Source organism: Rana temporaria, chromosome 10 (genome assembly GCF_905171775.1).
Source record: "Rana temporaria chromosome 10, aRanTem1.1, whole genome shotgun sequence".
NCBI lineage: Eukaryota > Metazoa > Chordata > Amphibia > Anura > Ranidae > Rana > Rana temporaria.
In genome coordinates, this window is record NC_053498.1 from 98,244,663 (window position 1) to 98,267,216 (window position 22,554).

The 22,554-nt window shown below is 42.4% G+C and overlaps 1 protein-coding gene across 1 annotated transcript in view; it reads right to left on the minus strand.

The window, feature by feature from the left end:
• Nucleotides 1-21,884, minus strand: part of LOC120915366 (L-amino-acid oxidase-like) — a 50,910-nt gene extending 29,026 nt beyond the window's left edge. The window contains exon 1 of the mRNA XM_040325796.1: nt 21,848-21,884. Within this exon, the coding sequence (XP_040181730.1) occupies nt 21,848-21,860 (13 nt within the window). The 5' untranslated portion in view covers nt 21,861-21,884. The remainder of the gene's footprint in view (nt 1-21,847) is intronic.
• Between the last annotated feature and the right edge of the window lie 670 nt (nt 21,885-22,554).

Here is a 22,554-nt window from a genome sequence, read left to right on the forward strand (position 1 = left end):
AAAAGGCATTTGTTTTTCGTTTAACGATACGCAATGCAAATGGCCTAATTCCTGCAGATTTAGGCATGAATGCGCTTTTTGTTCGGGCCCGCATCCGGTCACTAAATGTTTTAAGAAACCCGCTGTAGTTCCTCAACAATCGGGCAGGGATTCCTTTCTCAAAAGCTATCACCCCGGTGATACTACAAAACATGGAACCGTGGCTACGGTTGTATCCCGACCAGGAGACGGCTCAAATGCTCATTGAGGGTTTTAGGGTCGGTTTTAAATTACCTACCTATCTTGGTTTTGGGTGCACGTTTACAAAAAATCTGAAATCAGTTGAAGAGTTAGCTTCGGTAGTACAGGTTAAGTTAGAAAAAGAACTTCAGGAAGGTAGGATATCTGGCCCCTTTGATTCCCCGCCTTTTGAGAATTTTCGTTTGTCCCCTTTAGGTATCGTACCAAAAAAAGAGGTGGGAAGTTATAGGTTGATTCATCACCTATCATACCCTCAGGATCATTCTCTTAATGATCAGATTGGGGATGAGTTGTGCTCAGTCTCCTATACGTCTTTTGAGGAAGCAGTTAGTATGTTACGGGAGGTAGGTCGTTCTGCTTTGATAGCTAAAGCAGACATACAATCTGCCTTTAGGCTTCTTCCAATACACCCTGATAGCTTTAATTCGCTAGGCTTTCAATTTGAAGGTAAATATTTTTTTGATAGATGCCTTCCGATGGGGTGCTCTCTTTCGTGTTACTACTTTGAGAGCTTCTCATCATTTATTGAATGGGTAGTGGTAGAATCAGCGCGCAAGAAGCATGTTCTACATTACCTTGATGACTTTGTGTTCCTGGGTCCAGCTGGATCGGAGCAGTGTTCATCGTTGCTAAATTTCTTTTTTACAATATGCAAACATTTTGGAATCCCTTTAGCGCATGACAAGACAGTTTTCCCTACTACATGTCTTGAATTCTTAGGCATCACGATCGATACGGAAAAAATGGAATTTAGGTTGCCCCAAGAAAAGATCAAAAAGATGTGTAATTTAATTTCTAGTATTCTACAGTCAAAAAAAGTGTATTTAAAAACCATTCAGTCCTTATTGGGTTTGCTCGCTTTTGCCAGTAGAATTCTCCCTATGGGTCGTATTTTTTCCAGGAGACTTTATATGGCAATCTCAGGCTTTAAAACCCCGTATTCCCATGTTAGGATATCCAGTGAAATTAAAGAAGACCTATTAGTCTGGAAAAAATTTCTAGTTGATTTTAATGGCCGATCGGTATGGCAGGAAGAATTCATTTTAGACCAGGATTTTCAGTTATTTACTGATTCTGCTGGGTCTGTAGGTTTTGCTGCCATATGGCAGACTCACTGGTGTGCAAATCCATGGCCGACGGATTGGGAGGGGAAAGGCTTCTTAAAAAACAGTGTTTTACTAGAGTTATTTCCGATAATTGTGGCCATAGAGATTTGGGGTGAGCATTTTCGAAACAAGAGACTTCTGTGTAGTACAGATAACAAAGGCGTTCTATATGCAATTAACTGTCTATCATCAAAATCCAAGCCAGTAATAATTTTGTTGCGCTATTTAGTTTACAAGTGTCTGTTTTTAAATCTATGGGTTAAAGCTAGATATGTTCCAGGAAAGGAAAATGTAGTAGCCGATGCTCTTTCTAGATTTAAATTTGATCGTTTTTTTTTTTCAGCTTTTTCCGGAAGCGGACAGGATTGGGACTGCATTTCCTCAGCAGCTTTGGAGCATTCTCTAGTTTCGGAAAGCATAGTTAAATCCTTGGCTCAGTCGACTTGGTGTGGTTACAAGACTGCATGGTGGCAATGGCAATCCTTCCTCACGTCGGTGAACCACAATATGTGGGATTTTTCTGAACAGCTGGTTCTAGCGTTTTTGAACGGTCTAATGGCCAGAAATTACTCTTGGTCCCATTTAAACAAAACATTATCGGGTATATCCTTTTTTCTGAAAATGAATTCTCTTCCTTCCTGTTTTCATTTTTTCTCGGTTCGTCAAGCTCTGAAGGGTTATAGAAGGGCGACGCATTCGCTGGACAAAAGAAGGCCTATTACGCCTGAAATTTTGTTGAATTTATGTAATGTTTCTGATCGGGTTTGTTTTTCCCCTTATGAGGCCAACCTTTTTAAAGCCGCATTCTCTGTTTGTTTTTTTGCGGCCCTTAGAGTGTCGGAACTAGTTCCTAGAAATCTATGTAGTAGAACAGGTCTGAGGTGGAAGGATGTCATTTTGAACTCGGATAGTATGCAGTTATTTATTAATCAATCTAAAACTGATCAGTTAGGTAAGGGCTCTTGGGTCACGCTGGCAGCGTGCTCCAATAAGCTCATATGTCCAGTGTTGCTAATGAAGTCATTCCTTCATGATAGGCCCGAAAAAGGTGAATTTTTATTTTTACATCAGAACGGTTCCCCGTTGACAATCTTTCAATTTCAGGCTGTTCTCAGTAAATCTTTGCGTCAGCTAAATTTGGGGGATATGAAAATATCTTCACATTCATTTCGGATTGGAGCAGCTACAGAAGCAGCTAGGCTGGGTTTGGACAACAGTAGGATTAGGCAGCTGGGTAGGTGGAAATCTGACGCGTTCAAATCATATGTGAGGCCTAACAATTTGTTTTGACTTGATTACAGATGTTCAACGTACGGTATGGATCATTGGACATTCCTTTATCTTTTGGGCACAAAGAAGAGCATCAACCCGAGTTTATTCTGAGTTTTTGGGTCTGGATCCTAACATGTTTTCTATCTGTTGGCATGGTAAAAGAGGTATGGTTTGGAGTGAACTTTTGTCCGAATTGGGATCTATGTCTTATAGTCATCATCTTCCAAACATTTTAATCATTCATTTGGGAGGTAACGACATAGGCAAGCAAAACACTTTGAATTTGATTTTTCAAATTAAACACGTCATTCGTTTCATTAAGGCTATGTATCCCGACTCGGTTATAGTTTTTTCCGAAATCATCCCTAGGCTAAAATGGTTGAAGTCAGAGGTTTTTCGTCCTTTTGAAAAAATTAGAAAGCGCATTAATAGGATGGTAGAGAAGTTCATGTCCCTGGGATACGGGTTCTCTTGTCGTCATTGGGAGTTGGAAGGAGGTTTCCCGGGCCTTTATCGGGACGATGGTATTCATCTTTCCGATATCGGGCTTGATATTCTGAACAATGACCTCCAGACATGTGTTGAGCAGGCCGCGGTCTGGGGTAGCCAGGGGGGCTTTTAGCCCGGTCTGGCTATGTGGGACAGTTTAATAAATCCTGTTGTGGTTTTGTAATGCAGCTCGAGCTTTAATAGCTGAGCTGAATAAATGGTCGTTATATTTATATATTTAAGTCGTTTTAAATGAAATTCCTATGGTGAATTTTAAGTGAGTTGTTAAGTTATTAATAATATTAAAACCAATAATAAAGGCCGGGGCCATATATTATTCCACATAATCTGGAGTGTTGGGTCATTATTTAATTAAATGTCTGGAGGTCATTGGAATTGCTGTCTGTTATCCCATGTGGGAAAAGGGAATAGGGGTTTCTATGCCCCCCCTTTTCCTCATGGGATCACGGCAGCATAGGAGTTTTCAGGCTCCCCCTTATTTCTGCAGGTTAAAAGTGCAGGTGTCAGAGAACCTGTGACTGAATCCTTGGGGTGCCTTGAAACTGGGAGTGAGGAGTTTCAAGGACCCCAGAGGAAATCTATTTATAGAAGCTCCTGACTGGAATTGTACCAGTCGCCGTAGGAACACCTCAGCTGTAGGAGCTCCCCAACCCTCCCTCCCCTTTTTCCTTTTGTCGCGGCCTTTATATGTGGTGGGTCACCTTTCAAAAAAAAAAAAAAAAAAAATTATGTATATTTTATTATGAAAGGGGGACAGTTTAATAAATCCTGTTGTGGTTTTGTAATGCAGCTCGAGCTTTAATAGCTGAGCTGAATAAATGGTCGTTATATTTATATATTTAAGTCGTTTTAAATGAAATTCCTATGGTGAATTTTAAGTGAGTTGTTAAGTTATTAATAATATTAAAACCAATAATAAAGGCCGGGGCCATATATTATTCCACATAATCTGGAGTGTTGGGTCATTATTTAATTAAATGTCTGGAGGTCATTGGAATTGCTGTCTGTTATCCCATGCAAATATTTTGTTATAGATGTAATTTTTGTTCTTTTGCCGTTTTCGTTTTGTCGTATTTTCGTCAGATCGTTCATTCGTATTTGCGGTTGTTCGTTATGCGGCTCATTCGTAATCCTGTCGTTTTCGTATTTTGGTGCTTTATTTTTTTCGTATGTACACATTATTCTGCGAGTACGAAAATGAACATTTTCGTACGAAAATAACATTCGTACGAACGGGAATGCACATATCTATTATCCAATAATGATCCACAGGAAGCATCAAATCTCGTAGGAGATATAATGACTATCATACATAGTAGATCGCAAACAAGCTCGACATGTTTCGCGGAGACCGCTTCGGGAGCTAATAATATTTCATCCAAGATACTGGATAGGATTTCAAAAATGGATAGTTTCGAACAGATATAGAATTGTGATGATTAGTAGGATATTCTCGGAACTTCACAAAATGTCTCGTGGGTATTTGAGATGTAGCGCATCTAATTGTCAGCTAGGAGGGAATAAGACCATGGCCCGGGTAAAATGAATGTATGAGGATGGTAAAAAACCAAGACCATAAGAGAAACAACTGTCCCATAAAATTTGGAGAGTGCGTCTAAGATAAATGGGGGCCAAAGGTCACCAGGCTGGCTGTATTTCATTGATGAAAATCATCGAGAAAGCATTCAGAGAGAGAGTCTGGAGTCTGGTGATCGACTGTGGGTGACTGTATTGTATTGTCTGAATTGCTGTCAGTAAAGCTGGCCATAGATTAATCAAAATGTATTAATTTCAGAAGGGACTAGCCGAATGTCAATGTATGTGTGGTCGTCCCAGTTCAACAATAGTAGTCGTTAGATTTTTCCTGTATCAATTTTTGAATTTTATTTTATTTTCCTTTTTTTTCTGTGGAAACCCCACTCTGCACTTTACGGCGCCTGCGCAGTCAGCTCTACATGGCAGGTGCCGTATAGCGCCGTAAAGAGCCGAGTTCCCGTCGGATAGTTTCGGAAGGCAATGACACGCTTTACCCGCACGTCAATTGTCTCCTGGGAGGATCAACAGTCACTCACAGGAGACATTGCGCAGAGCTCCCCGTCGGGGAAAAAGAGCGACACGCCCACTCCCCGCAAGGAAGAAGACCCGAAAGTGCGGCTGAATAAAGTGTACACATTAAAAAAAAATGACAACGCTACAAGCCTTTATTAAGGCTGGAGATAGGTTAGCAAAAAAAATTTGAGGGTGAACCTCCGCTAAATGATACATCTGAGTATGGGTGTCCATTGAAAGTTGAGACTTGAGGCCATTTGTCATTTACCCCTGTTTTGGGTCCCAATAAGGATCACTGTAATCTGACGCTTGGATCTTTTGCCTCTATTCTTGGCCTACAGACAGCAGTAAATCTACTATCACTCTGACATCAGGTTATATTTGTTTTATTTTTCATATTTGATGGTGTTGATCGCATGACTTGTGGGTTGGTTCAGCATTACTTTCCTGTCTTCAACAATGATCACTACATGTCCCCTGTCTCTATGTTTCCAACGTTAATGTATGTTTTTGTTATAGATGCACACTGTTCTCCACAAGGGAATGCCCCTGAGGAAAGGACAAGATCCTGAAACACGTCGGGCGTAATCTCTATTTAGGAGACAACATCAGTGTCAATTTGGAATTATTGTAACTTTTATGTTATTTGATATTGTTCTTCTTTTTTTGGTTTTCTTTTTTTTTAACATTCAATTTTTTATTTAGTTATCAGAACATAAAACAACAAGTAAAGACATTATGAAAAGTATAACATGATTCACACTATTACAGTTACATGGAATAGAGAAAGCATATTTAATAAATACAATAAGTCAGTATAATAATCGTAAAGAATTCTTTAATTTCATATCTTTAAATTCAGTTTCTAGCTAGTAAACCTCCAAGAATAAACCTATTCACCCCTAGGGGAACAAACTGTGAACAGGTCTATTCTAACATGAATAAAAAAAAGAGAAAACAGGATGTCATCAAGTAAATCAATGTATTCTAGCGAGTCAAACCAAAGCAAATCAGGAAATGAAATCAGCATAAGTCTCTACAAGGAATAAGTGATACCAACAGGCTACCTAGTGGTAGTTAAAAATGAGCGTACAAGTCTTTTAGTGCTGTGGATGCTTTAGGATGCATGATCCATACATGCCAGTGCTTCTTAACCACTTCAGATCCGCGCTATAGTAAAAATACGTCTGCAGCGCGGACCTGAAGTGCCAAGTGGCCGTGTTTAAACGGCCTGCCGTTTCTCTGCTGAAAGCGCGTCCCCGCGAGCGCGCTTCTGCAGAAAACTGTGTTGGCCGTGTCCCTCGGACACAGCCAATCACAGATCGTGCTGAATGGCCAATCACAGCGGCCATTCAGCATTCGATCTAGCCGTCCAATGAGAGATGATCTCGAATGTAAACAAATGAGATCATCTCTCATCGCCGGCTTTCTCTCCTTACACACAGACCGCGTGTGAGGAGAGAAAGATTACAGTGCTCGTTACAGCGATCGTTACAGTGAAAAAAAAAAAAAGTGAGTGACACAAACACTACCCACAGTCCCTGCCAGTGCCACCTTCCAGTGCCATCAGCCAGTGCCACCAGCCAGTGCATTCTCATCAGAGCCACCTGCCCCTGCCATCAGAGCCACCTGCCCCTGCCATCAGTGCCACCTGCCCCTGCCATCAGTGCCACCTGCCCCTGCCATCAGTGCCACCTGCCAGTGCCGCCTGCTCGTGCCATCTGCCATCAGTGCAATCTGCCATAAGTGCAATCTGCCATCAGTGCCACCTGCCAGTGCCACCTGCCAGTGCCACCTGCCCGTGCCATCTGCCCGTGCCATCTGCCCGTGCCATCAGTGCCGTCAGCCATCAGTGCCATCAGTGCCACCTGCCATCAGTGCCACCTGCCATCAGTGCCACCTGCCAGTGCCACCTGCCAGTGCCACCTGCCCGTGCCACCTGCCCGTGCCATCTGCCCGTGCCATCTGCCCGTGCAATCAGTGCCGTCAGCCATCAGTGCCATCAGTGCCATCAGTGCCACCTGCCATCAGTGCCACCTGCCATCAGTGCTACCTGCCATCAGTGCCATCTGCCCGTGCCATCTGCCAGTCCCATTTGCCGTCAGTGCCACCTGTCAGTGTCATCAGTGCCACGTGCCATCTTTTGTCATTGCCAACGATGGCTAAAAGATCTTTTTCACTTACGGAGGCATACGAAATTATTGCGGCCGACGAGAGCAACGGGGAGCTCTGCGATTCGGATTCCTCCGCAAGGTCAGACGCCGGATCTGATGTTGACTATGAGCCGGTAGTTAGCAGTGAAGAGGAAGAGGAGAAAGAGGAGGAAGAGGAAGAAGAGGAGGAAGAGGAAGAAGAGGAAGAAGAGGAGGAAGAGGAAGAAGAAGAGGAAGAAGAGGAGGAAGAGGGTCCGCCCGCCAGACGAAGGCGTATTGCTAAGGAGGCAGTGCCATCCACCAGCACTGCTGTGCCATCCACCAGCACTGCTGTGCCATCCACCAGCACCGCTGTGCCATCCACCAGAACCGCAACACCTCGTCAAGCAAGGTCACGTACCAGTAGGTCCCATGCCAGCCTTCCCTATTCCCTTCAGTACCCCTTGTGGCTTCCTAATTCAGGAGAAGCCAACATTCCCCCTTTCACTGCCCAGCCAGGAGTCCAAGTGGACACAGAAAATTTTGCCCCAATAGATTTTTTCAATTTAATTTTTACTGAGGACATGCTTGCCTCAATTGTTTCCCAGTCCAATGTCTATGCCCAACAATTTATTTCCAGTCACCCCACATCCTATTATGCCCGTCCCTTCCAATGGAGACCCCTTACAGTGGAAGAGTTTAAAAAAATTTTGGGCCTCGTATTCTGTATGGGACTAAACCACAAAAACGAAATACGTTCATATTGGTCAAAACGCCCCATCTACCACATGCCCGTCTTTTCCTCAAAAATGCCCAGGTCCAGATATCAAATGATCATGCGATTCCTACACTATAGTGACAATACCCAGTGCCCTCCCCGAGATGACCCAAATTTTGACAAACTTTATAAAATTCGGCCACTACTAGATTATTTTTCCCAAATTTTCCCCCAGTTGTTTACCCCGGACCAAAACATCTGTGTTGACGAGTCCCTTGTAAAATTTTCTGGCAGGCTCGGCATAAAGCAATTTATTCCCTCCAAAAGGGCCCGCTATGGAGTGAAGCTCTATAAATTGTGTGACCGAGCCACCGGATATACGTATGCCTTCAACGTATATGAAGGAAAGGACAGCCAGCTACACCCCCCTAATTGCCCAGACTATGTAGGAACCAGCGGGAAAATTGTTTGGCAACTCCTAAACCCGCTCATGGAGAATGGCTACCACTTGTATGTGGACAATTTCTATACAAGTTTGCCCCTTTTCCGAAACCTGTATAGAAAGAAGACACCCGCATGCGGCACCGTACGGTGGAACCGGAAGGGCTTTCCTCAAAGCCTCGTCACCAAGAAGCTAAGAAAAGGGGAGACGGCGAGTGCACGCAATGAGGAAGTTCTGGCCGTGAAATGGAGGGACAAAAGGGATGTGTACGTGCTTTCTACCATCCACAACAATACATGCGTTACCATCAGAAGGAGGAATGGGCAAATCCAGAAACCTAAATGTATCCACGAATACAATAAGTTCATGGGGGGTGTCGATTTCAATGATCAAATGATCGAGCCCTACCTTTCCACAAGACGATCATACCAGTGGTATAAAAAAGTTTCCATTTACTTATTCAATTTGGCCATATACAACACCTACGTATTATATCGAAAATCCACTCCAAGACCCAAATCCTACCTTTATTACCAGGAGGAAATCACCACTGCCCTTTTATACCCCAGCAACCCACCAGCAACCATTCGATCCGATGTGGTAAGCCGACTCTACGAGCGCCACTTCCCAGATAAAATCCCTCCCGGACCAACAGGCCGAAATTCCCCAAAAAAATGCCGGGTGTGCTCCAAAGATGGAGTGAGAAGAGACACCCGTTTTTATTGTGCCCAATGCCCTTCCCAACCAGGCCTCTGCGTAGTTGGCTGTTTCCGCCGTTATCATTCCTTACTAAATTATTAGTCACTTCCTGCCATTTACCTTTACACCCCTTATGCCTCTGCTTGCTCTGTATTTGACCCTGGCTTGTTATTTGACCACGTTTCTGCCTACCGATTTTGTTTATACCTCTGCCTGGTATGGAACTGACCCTGGACTGTTATTTGACCACGCTTATGCCTACCGATTCTGTTTATACCTCTGCCTGATATGGAACTGACCCTGGACTGTTATTTGACCACGCTTATGCCTACCGATTCTGTTTATACCTCTGCCTGATCTGGAACTGACCCTGGACCGTTTGACCATTCTTTTTGCCTGCCTCTTGGACTGATCTTTTACCCTGCCAGTGGACTAGTGGGATTCATAGCACAGGGGTCTCACATGTGAGGGGCTCCAGAATTGTTTTTCTGGATGAAGAAAACTATTGTTTTTGTTTTCTCATTCTAGATTAGGGTCTGGTTGCCCGGAGGCTTCAAAGAGATTTGGGTGGGAGAAGCCTCTACCCCTGTCCCCATTCTGTCCTGAACGAGGCCCTACTTCTGCCTGCTGCCTGTAGGACCTATGCCATCATGCCTGTTGCCTGGACAATTGCATTTTCTTTTGCTGACCAAGTCCCTGCCTGCTGCCTGGACCAGTGCTATCGTCCCGTGGACAACTGCGCTACTAAAACCACAGGTACATTTTTTGTTTACCCTTTGCTTAGCATAATGTATTTTGGGGTGTAATTCTTGTCATGTGTATGCTATGTGTCCCTAGAACACCTGTTGGTCTTCCTTGCATGTTGGGCCTCTGTATGTGGTCAGGCTGTGAAAAAGTCTCACACATGTGGTATCGCCATACTCAGGAGGAGTAGCAGAATGTATTTTTGGGTGTAATTTTTGCTATGTACAGGCTATGTGTTGGCAATATCTTATAAATGGACAACTTTGCATAAAAAAATTGCGTTTTCATTTTTTTTCCACATTTTCCAAAAACTTTTGGAAAAAAATGAATCGTTCAAAAGACTCATTATGCCTCATAGATTATACGTTGGGGTGTTAGCTTTCCAAAATGGGGTCACTTTGTGGGCATTTCCATTGTCCAGGTGCTCCAGGGCCTTCAAAAGTGTAATAGGTAGTCAACAAGTTAGATGTGTAATTTATGCTCCTAGAACACCTGATGGTGCTCCCTGCATATTGGGGCTCTGTATGTGGTCAGGCTGTGAAAAAGTCCCACACATGTGGTATCGCCATACTCAGGAGGAGTAGCAGAATGTATTTTGGGGTGTAATTTTTGCTATGTATAGGCTATGTGTTGGCAATATCTTATAAATGGACAACTTTGCATAAAAAAAATGCGTTTTCATTTTTTTTCCACATTTTCCAGAAACGTTTGGAAAAAAATGAATCGTTCAAAAGACTCATTATGCCTCATAGATTATACGTTGGGGTGTTAGCTTTCCAAAATGGGGTCACTTTGTGGGCATTTCCATTGTCCAGGTGCTCCAGGGCCTTCAAAAGTGTAATAGGTAGTCAACAAGTTAGATGTGTAATTTATGCTCCTAGAACACCTGATGGTGCTCCCTGCATATTGGGGCTCTGTATGTGGTCAGACTGTGAAAAAGTCCCACAGATGTGGTATCGCCATACTCAGGAGGAGTAGCAGAATGTATTTTTGGGTATCATTTGTGGTATACACATGCCATGTGAGAGAAATAACCTATTACAATGACAATTTTGTGAGGGGGAAAAAATAAATAAAAAAAATATTCATTTTGCAAAGAATTGTGGGAAAAAATTACAACATCAAAAACCTCATCATGCATCTTACTAAATACCTTGGAATGTCTACTTTCTAAAAAGGGGTCATTTGGGGGGTATTTGTACTTTCCTGGCGTGTTCAGGGCCCCAAGAAATGAGATAGGCACCGGTACAACAGGTGTGATAATTTTTTTATGATTTGCACCATAGCTTGTAGACTCTCTAACTTTCACAAAGAGCAAATAATATCCACTAATTTGGGTTATTTTTACCAAAGACATGTAGCAGTATAAATTGTGGCCAAAATTTATGAAGAAAAATTAATATTTTGCTAAATTTTATCGCATAAACTAAGAAAAATCCATTTTTTTTTCAAAATTTTCCGCCTTTTTTCATTTATAGCGCAAAAAATAAAAAGTCCAGAGGTGATCAAATACCACCAAAAGAAAGCTCTGTTTGTATGAAAAAAAAGGACAAAAAAATCATTTGGATACAATGTTGTATGACTGAGTAATTAACATTCAAAGTGTGAGAGTGCTGAAAGCTGAAAATTGCTCCGGGAACGAAGGTGGTTTAAGTGCCCAGTAAGCAAGTGGTTAAAGTGAATTACGTTATAATTTTTAAGTGCTGACAGTAATTCGTAGTATGCCTGGGTGTTGACTCTAAGGCCCCATACTCACGACCAAACATGTCTGCTGAAACTGGCCCGCAGGCCAGTTTCAGCAGACATGTTTGGTCGTGTGTGGGCGCGAGCGGGCCGAATTCCAGCAAACATTTGCCCGCCGGGCCTTTTCCCAGCAGACAAATATTCCTGGACTTGTTTTAAAACAGTCCGCTGGAATTCTGCCCGCTCGGACATGTACGGTCGTCAGTACAGACCTACCGTACATGTCCAGGCGCCCGCCGTCCCTCGCATGCGTCGAATGACTTCGACGCATGCGTGGAAGCATTTTAAAGGCGGGCCGCCCACGTCGCCGCATCATTGTCGCGGCGACACCGCGTCATCGACGCGGCGACACCGCGGACACGCCCCGCGTATTGTTTACGCGCGGACTTCTGTACGATGGTGTGTACAACCATCGTACAGAAGCCCTCTGGCAGACATGTATGGTGAAAACGGTCCGACGGACCGCTTTCACCATACATGTTTGTCCGTGTGTACCCGGCCTAAGAATGACATCACACAGGTTAGGGGCCTCAATTGATTTCCACATTTTTGTTATGGTAAGTCTAGCCGCTATAAGAATATTTGCCACTAATATTCTGTATTGAAATTGGAAAGTGTCAAGGGCCATAGCAGGTGATAGTTTTAACAAGTTGCCTGTGAGAGAGGCAATAAAGGTGGATATTGAGTTCCAGAAACTGGTCAGGTTTTTAAAACTTCATAAAATGTGGAATAAGGAACCAACTTGATCCGTACAACGCCAGCATAGTGGTGATGTAGATGGATATATTTTAGCTAATTTGTAAGGAGTTAGGTACCATCTATTCAATATTTTCTGGGAGTTGTCCCAATGCTCTAAGCAGGATGTTGCAGTTTGGTTTATTCTCATAGCATTGTACCAACATTTATCCGAAAAGGATTGTCCTAAATCTTTTTCCCATTTATACATATTAGGGTTTTTCTCATATTTAGGATACTGAGAAAAAAACTTAATAGAAAAAAGCTATACTTTTATGTTTTACAGGTTTATTAAGGGTGAGGTGTGACCAAATTAAAGATGGAACTTCAAAATCCTGATGTGGATTAAAGCTTTGCAGACGGTTAAGCTTATTTAACTTATCATCAATCGTGGTTTTGTATCCTGAGGAAAGGTGTACCTAAAAGTTAAAGCCCTCAGCAATCCATTTGTTCATCGAGAGTCGGCCTCTACAGTAGTCAAGGGTTCTGAGCGGTATAGGTATCTTTTGTAAATGCCCTAGAGCATGGAAGTTTGAGACAAGAAACTTCCAGGCTAACAGGGTAGCTTTAATGGAAAGCAATTTAGGAACTATGACCTCAGGGAATATCATGTAAGCCACTGACAGGGCAAATAAATAATTTGCCTTGGTGATTTCTCTTTCAATGGATAACCACAGCTTATCGTCATTTGGGAAAAACCAGTATTTCATTTGATCCAAAAGTGTTGTGTAGTAGTATTTATACATATCAGGTAAGTTCATACCCCCTTCGTTTTTAGAAGATGTTAAAATAGAGAAAGCTACCCTTGTTTTTTTTGTTATTCCAGACCAGGTTTCTCAATTTAGTATTTAGAATCTTGAAAAAGCTTGAAGGTATTGGAATAGGTATGGATCTAAAAAAGGTAGAGAATCTTGGGTAGGGTTTTCATTTTAAATGCTGCAATTTTGCCTATCCAGGATAGGCGCGTTTGTTTTATATTTTGAAAATCTTTAGAAACCAAGTCTAATAACTTAGGAAAATTAGCTGCATATAGTTTTTTTGTGGGAAATGTAAGGTTGATATCTAGATAGGTGAACAAAGATGCATCCAAATTATAATTATATTTTTCTTTGAGGATGGTAAAGGTATCGTTAGATATATTAATAGGTAGGGCAATGCTTTTCTGATTGTTAAAGGGGAGTTCCAGCCATTTGTATGTTTATTAAAAGTCAGCAGCAACAAAAAGTGTAGCTGCTGGCTTTTAATAAACAGACACTTACCTGCTCCAGCGACGCCCGGCCGGGGCTCCGCTCCTCTCCCACCCTCCCCGGCCGGCGTCTTCGTTCTCAGTGTGGGCACCCGGCCGTGACAGCTTTCGGCTTCACGGCCGGGCACCCACTGCGCATGCGCGAGCGGCACTGCGCCGTGTAATTGGCCAGGAGATCGCCTAGGACCTGTGACGTAGGCGATCGCCTACAGCAGCCCCTTCCTGTAGGCGATTAAGCTTAGTCGCCTACAGGAAGGAGGAAGTGGGACAGGAAGTCCCACTCTTCCTGAAGCCCCCACTCCCCCCCAAAAAAAATTACATGCCAAATGTGGCATGTAAGGGGGAGAGGAGTGGGTTAAGAGGAAGTTCCAAATTTGGGTGGAACTCCTCTTTAATTTTGTAATAAGATACTTTACTAAAGGAGTTAAGTACTGATTGTAGCACGTTCAGGGATTTGTTGGGATTAAAGATAGAATGATGTCATCGGCAAATAGCCCAATTTTATGCATTCTATCACCTATCTTTATTCCTGAAATATTTTCATTGGACCTAATGGTTTCCGCTAAGGGTTCAATTACCAAAGAAAATATAATGGGTGAGAGTGGGCAACCCTGTCTGGTGCCGTTCGTGAGGTTAAAAGTCTTAGACAACATTCTTAAAGTGGAAACTTTTGCTGATGGTTGTGTATAAAGTAGCATAATTGCTTCATGGATAAATCCTGAAAATCCAAACTTCTCAAGAGTCCTGCAGATACATTTCCAATGCACTTTATTGAATGCCTTCTCTGCATCCAGACCTAGGAGCATAGAAGGCGTTGGTGTGTTCTCAAAGTAGTTAATCAAATTGATCATCTGTCAGGACCTGGACTTGAACCTGTGACATCTTCTGTGTCTGGCATTAACGCTTCCCTTTGAGCTATCTGGGATGCTGGACAGCTCCCTGTCTGATCTGCTGGACAAACCTACCTGATCCATTGGAATACTCTGCCTTGTGTCTTGGTTGTTGTTGAACCTTGAACCCCTTGCTCCTCCCATGAACTTCCTATAAAAGCCTTGTCTCAGCACTTCCCCATTGCTAGGTTATTGTGCCTTCCCAGCCAGTGCCTTGCGATTTGTCTGCTCTGCTGCCATTTGTACCTACAACCACCTGTGTTTGACCCTCAGCCTGTTCCTGGACTACTCTTCTGCCTGATACCAACCTGCAGCCACTTGTGATTGATCCCTTGGCTTGTTTACTGACCACGCTGCTGTTTCATCCTTGTCTGCTCATCCGCTACTGTTCCACCGGCTTGCTCACACCCTGGTGGGGCAAACTTGAGGACCGCGACCTAGTACTTGCTTGCAGCTAAATCCATCTCCACTATCAGGAGCTCTGGGGAAAACCAGCTAGTACTTAGACTCCGCACCTCAGGGGAGCCTGTATTATCTGCCAGAAGTGACTGTCTGTATACCTGTCCTGCCACTGCTATAGCTATTGGCCTCTGAGCCTGATGCCTGATCGTGACATCATCCTTCTCGTGTTGTCTGGGGCTTGACAACCCTTAACGAAGCCTACTTGGTCAGAGTCGACCAGGTAAGGGGTTATTTCTAACAAACGATTGGCCAATATTTTGGTATAAATTTTAATATCCGAATTGAGAAATGAGATTGGTCGATAGTTTAAAGAAGATGTCAAGTCTTTGTCACATTTCGGGAGAGTAATTAGTACCGCTTCTAATAGTTCTTTCGGGCAACATTTGGCTGTAGCTATGCAATTAACCTCTTGCCGACGGCTAGACTTCTAAAGACGTCCTCGGCTTTGTGGGGCTATATCTGAACGATGCCTGCAGCTACAGGCATCATTCAGATATTGTCGTTTTCAGACGACGATTCCCTACACAATAACAACAATCATAGTGGCTGTTCTTACGGGTGGCGAGAGGCAACGTCCCCCCCTCCCACCGCCCTTTAGTGTTTCTACCGACTCACCTGAGCGATCGGAGAATGGATCTGCCGGCCCTGGTCCTTGACCATAGAGATTTCCAGCGGACCAGATGGTCGCCGGAGTCTCTATGATCGTCGGAGGCCAGGCGCAATGTTATGACGTCACGCCCGGCCTCTGCATTCCAAAAAAAATTTTCTTTTATTTTAGGCTTCCCAGTCTAGAGGTGAGATGTGGAGTCTTATTGACCCCATATCTCACTGTAAAGAGGTCCGATCATGTCATATTCCTATTACAAGGCATGTTTACATTCCTTAATAAGCAAAAAGAAAAAAAAGTTGCGCTAGTGAATAAGTGATAATGTGTTGTGCTGAAATCAGACATTCCTTGTAATAGGAATAAAAGTGATCAAAATGTTTTTTCTTGAGCCCTGGTTCACACTGGGTACGATTTGGAACGATTTGAGATGCGATTTGACATGTCAAATCGCATCTCAAATCAGCGGCAATTGTCGGCAATGGCACTGTCCTAATCAGTGCGACGCCGCATCTGCGATTTCAAAAAGTAGTTCCTGTACTACTTTTTGCGATTTCGGGCCGCGATTTACATTAAATTGCGGCCGAAATCGCGGCAAAATCGCGGTAAAATCGCGCATTTTACCGCGATTTTTAATTCGCAGCAGTGTGAACCTAGGCTTAAAGTGTCAAAATATTTTTTTTTATTTTTGTAAAATTAACAATAAATTTATTTAAAGTGCCCCTGTTCCCGTGTACTCGCACACAGAAGTGAACGCATACATAAGTCCCACCCACATATGAAAATAGTGTTCAAACCACACGTGAGGTGTCGCCGCGAACGTTAGAGCGAGAGCAATAATTCTAGTCCTAGATCTTCTCTGTAACTCAAAAGATGTACCCAGTAAAAAAAATTAAAGCGTCGCCTATTGGGACTTTTAAGTACCGAAGTTTGGCACTGTCATGGACCTTGGAATGCTGAAGTGTATCTCTTTGAAATCTGTTACACAGTGGGGGGGTCTTCTTCCCTGTCTTAAGGCTAACCCCCCCCCCCAGACGGCTCCATGGTCTGGAGGAAAAGCATTGTTCTGTGTCTGGCTGTTTGTGTACTGTGATTGCTCATTACACATATCAGTCCTCCTATTCAAGCTATCGGACCAATCCCTGCTAACCCTGTTTCAAATCCTCATTTGCATGGCTAACAGGACCTAATTGAGAACTACAATGTACTTTACAATTGACCAATAGGAAAGCGATTGTTCAAACTGCTGTATAAAAGTGTGTTGTGTGCATCCAATAAAAGAGTTTCCTGTTTGAACTTACATACAGCCTGCCTGGTGTTTGTTCTGATGGATTTCGAACGGCACATAGCTGTAGTTCGAATCCCAGAGCCTTGGATGACCGAACCATCAGACGTTGCGATCTGCAATCTGATTCAATAGCAGCAGAGGAGTGTCGGGAGAGTGGAACCGAGCGAGCAAGGGTCTCGTTACAGGCGCCGTTCCACAAGCAAATTATGGGTGTCTAAATGCTGTTGCAGCTGTTGTACCACCACTTTCTCCATTACCTTGGAGAAAACGTTCAGCCCTGTTATGGGACGACAATGTTCAGGGTCTTTGGGGTCAAGGGTCGGTTTCTTTAAGATGGGTTTGATTATCCCTTGTTTCAACAGAGAGGGGACTATGCCTTCCCTGAATGACTGGTTAATCAGCTGCTTGATGGGTGGTGCCAAAATATCGGCACATTCCTTCAGCAGTTTGGTGGGGATAATATCGTTAGGGCGCTGTGCTATTTCGCAGAGTGCAGATGATATTTTTAGTGGCATCCAGGGAGACGGGATTTAGAGTAAACATTGTTACTTGGGCCTGATTCCTGTGGTGATCTGAGGTAAAGCTGTGCCATTTTTCCCTCACAGAATCACTATAGTGATTCTTAAATTACCCCAATTTCCTGGGTCTTCCACGGACTTTCCTTTTCCCCATTGTGATACTCTATTACTCCAGATATTCCAGTATCTTTTTGTGCCTTTAATACCTTTTAGTTGCCGTGTGCCGCTTCAGGGAAAGTCAGTGCTGCAGAGCTCAGCTAGATAGCATCCATCTTTCTCCACTGCCAGGCCACACCCCAATTGATATTGTTCTTAGACCAGGCAATTTTAGTGCTTATCACATTAACTTTTTTTTACAATATTTAATAAATTATATTATTAAATTGGTTTCGTACCTATATTCAGTTGCCTTCAAAATCCCAACCCTTCTTGGGGGACCCCTCTTTACATGTACGGGATGGTGGCAACATTTTAGTCCACTTTTGGTGAAACACTTTTTTGAGTTATAGACTTTTGTCAATCGGTAATGTTGGAAAACGATTGGTGATCAGTGGCTGCAGTCACTGATTATTGTATTCCGACAGTGGAGGGTCCCACTGTCAGAATACAATGTTTTGGCTGGAGGGATGCCTCCATTCATTTGTGTGGATGGAGGAACTATCTATGGTCAGCTTAAGATTTCCTTATTGACATATATCTGGACAGGAAGTTGTACAAAATCTTTCCAAAGGGGCCATCAACAAATACTAATGTGTTTCTAACCCTTCCCCACTCTATACCAAACTAAAATGAACATTTTTGCTTGTATTCAGCTTTAAGAAAAAGTGACTAGGGTCACTTGGCTTACACTGACGATCAGTAAAGAGTTTTTCTTCATATATTTGAAATGAAAATATATTTTTTTTCTGGCACCAATACTGGAGGTTATTAATGCAGAAACTGGCACCAATACTGGAGGTTATTATTGCACAATCTGGTACCAATGCTGGGGGATAATAATATATAAACTAGCACTGATCCTGGGAGTTAATTTTGTGTAAACTGGCATCAATTTGTATGGTAAATGTAAAGTTTGTAACATTTCAAAGCACTTTGTTCAGTTTCTCTAATAAAAGAATTCCAGTTAAAATGTGTGAGTGAACTCTAGATTGATAGAATTCATCCTAATTTAATTTGTATTGTGTTAAAGATTTTCTTGACTTAAAAAGACACTAAGGCATGCCATCGATGATGTGAAAATCACTTGATATCCCCATCAACACAGTCAGTGTGTTATAGCTGCTGGCAATAATCACATGCTAGAAATCCGACATGCTGGTTGAACCCAAGTCGAGCCATCAACCTAACCATACATGGATCAAATCTCGGCCTGTCCAAGATGAACCGGCCAAGATTCTAAACATCCATGGCCAGCTTAACTAATTTCTAATAAACGGGTCATGGTGGAGGGTGCAGTTTACCATTTTTACCCTAGACACCAGATTACTTTGTCCCAGCACTGGGTGTTCCCCACCTCTTCATCTGTCCTGTAAGTCCAGCATACAGTGCTATTGTTTTCTTTTTTCATCATGATCCACAATAATTTTGTGTGAATGGGATAGATGAAGACCTCAATCCATGATCTGGTGATTGCTATCCTAGCAATTTTTTCATTTTCTCTCAGTACATCCTCTATTGGTCGACCTAATAAGACTTTGCAGACTGTTTTTTTTTTTTCTTTTTTTTTTTTTTGAGGCTGGTCTGAATTGGAGAGTATATAAAGTTATATACGCTAATCCAAAACCATCTGATTTAAGGGGCCAACATATGTGATTTTCTTAGGGCAGGAAGCTGGGACATAAGCTATTTTTGCAGGTAGCATGTACCATCTTCACTGATACATTTTCAATTGAAATACATCAAAACGCATTTCAATGCATGTGTCCATACATATTGCAAATAAATAGAAAACAGAGCAGTGCAGCAGAAATAAGTCTCTTGTACCAAAATGTCAACACCAAAATATCAAAAAGTGCTATACACATCTAATAAAATTATAATGTGCAACAAATTTGATAGTTCACAAACGGTGTATAATAAAGTCCAATAAATATATGCAATCACCATTTGATACTGTAATCCAAATAACTCAGATTTCTACTACCATACACAATGGCAACTGACCTCAAAGCCATGACCCCTGTTTTAGCAGAAGGTCAATATAAGCTGGGTTCCCCTCAGGGAGAGTAGATCTGGTAGGCTTTTGGCAGATCATCACTCCTCTTTTTCCCATAGAAATGGCAGACAGGTCCTCAGGCACTCAGGAACAGCCACCGTATATGAGAAAAGGAAAGCACACAAGATCTAATGCTCCCTGTTTAAAAGTTTCAATAAATAAAATAAGAATATTGCACTTCCAAAATAGAGCACTGCCACCAGTGCTAGCTCAAATACACGTATGAAACAAATATGCGGACTCTTGGTTTAATGGTAAGTTGGCCATGAGATGTTGTGACACCCAAAGTTCCTATACGCGTTACGTCCAAAGGCAAGGACTTCTTTAGTAGAAGTTGTACTGAAGTAGTCCTTGCCTCTGAACTTAACGTGTATAGGAGCCTTGGGTTTCACAACATCTCGTGGCCATCCTACCATTGAGCCGAGAGTCGATATATGTATTTGATTTGAGCTAGTGCTCTATTTTGTAAGTGCAATATTCTTCTTTTATTTAATAAACCTTTTAAACAGAGCATTAGATCGTGTGTGCTTTCCTATTCTTCCCATATACATCAAGTGTTCCTGAGTGCCTGAAAACCTGTGTACCCATCCTATGGGAAAAGAGGATCTGCCAAGAGTCTGTCAGAGCTATTATCACTGAGGGAATACTGCTTATTTTGACCTTCAGGTAATGGCCATGGCCATGGGTAATTCAATGCATGACTTTGAGGTGAGTGGCTAGTTTGTATGGAGCATGGAGCACTTTTTTGGATCACAGTATCACATGATGATTGCATATACTGTTTGGACTGTAATTTACACTATATGTGAATTATATTTGTTCATTATAATTGTATTAGATGTCTATAGCTCTTTCTTTTTTTTTATATTTTGGTGTTGATATTCAGTACAAAATACTTTATTTCTGCTGCATTTTCTATCTATTTATGGTAGTGATAAGTGTGAGGCCCCGTACACACGACCAAGTTTCTCGGCAGAATTCAGCCAGAAACTCGATCGGAGCTGGATTCTGCCGAGAAACTCGGTCGTCTGTACACTTTTCACCGATTTCCTCGTTGTTCAATGAGGAAAGTTGGCTCGCCGAGATCCTCGGCAGCTTCAACACAGAACTCGACGAGGAACTCGATGTGTTTGGCACGTCGAGTTCCTCGGACGTGTGTGTACGGGGCCTATTTTCACGTAATTATTTTCAGCTGGCAGCATTATTATTATTTTTATTTCATATATTTGAGCACAGGATTTGTGTGTGTATATTGTGGTTGCACTAATTGATTTTAGTATTATAGTAGTTCACATGTTGAAAATGCCCAACAACGTAAGTCTTAATGCATGTGTTGAGATGCATTTTGATGCTTTTCTTTTGATTTATATAGAAAACGCATCAGTGGGAAAACACATATGCATGAGTCCAGCCTCAATGTGTAGTAATACTTTTGTAAACAAGTATACATAAAAAATAATAAATGTTAAAAACAAAAATTAGTAAATACACGTTTAGGTATGTTTTGAAGTGTTTACATTTATTTAAATAGAACACGTGTGAATCCAGCCGCAGTGTGCACCGAAAATGCATATTTGTATATATAAAAAAAGGAAAGGTTTAAAAACACTAAGCCCCCATTCACATCTAGGCGTTTTTACGCCTGTAGCGCTACGCCGCTGCCGCCAGAGGGCTGGAAACACATTTCCCTCTATGGAGATGGTTCACATCTCCACGCCGAACGCCGGACGCCTGATGCCTGCCGCCTGAAAAAAGGTCCCGGACCTTTTTTTCAGGCGTCTTTCGGCGTTCGGCTAGGAGATGGGAAGCATCTCCATAGAGGGGGTCAATCTGGGGCACATCTAGGCGGACAATACCGGCGTTTTGTCTCCGCAAATTGCGGTACAAAACGCCGATATTTGTACCGCGATTTGCGGCGACAAAACGCCGCGATTTCGTCCGCCTAGATGTGAATGGAGCCTTAGGTACACTATACAAAAAGTAAAAAAAACACACAAGTAAAATATGCTCACCAGGAGCCATTTAAAGTCCATTGCACCTATAAAAACAACTAGTTAACACTTTAAACTACCTTAATTTTGTTTTACACATTGACAAAGAACTTCAATAAAATGGTAACATTTCAGTTAAATGTAAAAAAAAAAAAAAATTGCAGAAAAAAAGCAAAAACTGAATATTGTCTTCATTCTCAATAACAAAACAATATAAAATTGACGAAAAGAGCAAACACTTACCAAACATCTCCATGTCCTTCTTCTATTTTCAGAAATAATACTGTACATTACATTTACACTGTGTTTTTATTACTAAACTTAATAGGAGGAGCAACTCTTGCATATTGTAGTGATAAATCACCAACATGCTAATTTGATTTTAAATATAGCATACAACTGATGTTACATAAGGCTTATGTGTAATCTCAGTTGACAGATGAAAATAGGATGGTATTGGAAGCAATTAACATTATCTACCATTGCTATTGTTTGTCTAGGTATTCATTATTTATTATTATTTGTTCAGCGTGTAGCCCCCTTTTGGGGGGGTTGGGGGATTATTTAACCACTTCCCACCCAAGGACGTCATATGACGTCCTGGACTTTCAGTGGGGATATCTGAAAGATGCCTGCAGCTACAGGCATCATTCAGATATCCATCTCTTTAGCCGGCGATTTGGTGCACTATAAGAATGATCATAGCGGCAGTTCCACCGATTGATCGTTCTTATAGGCGATGGGTGGAGACGTCCCCTCCCACCGCCATCCGGTGCTTCTCTGGGCTCTCCCGTGTCATCGGAGACCCGGAGAAACGATCTGCCGGCGCCGGATGGGAGGCATAGAGATGACTGGTGACCAGATGGTCACCCTTCATCTCTATGATCGTCTGAGGCCCGGGCGTGATGTTATGACGTCACGCTCAGGTACCGGAATGTAAACAAAGCTGC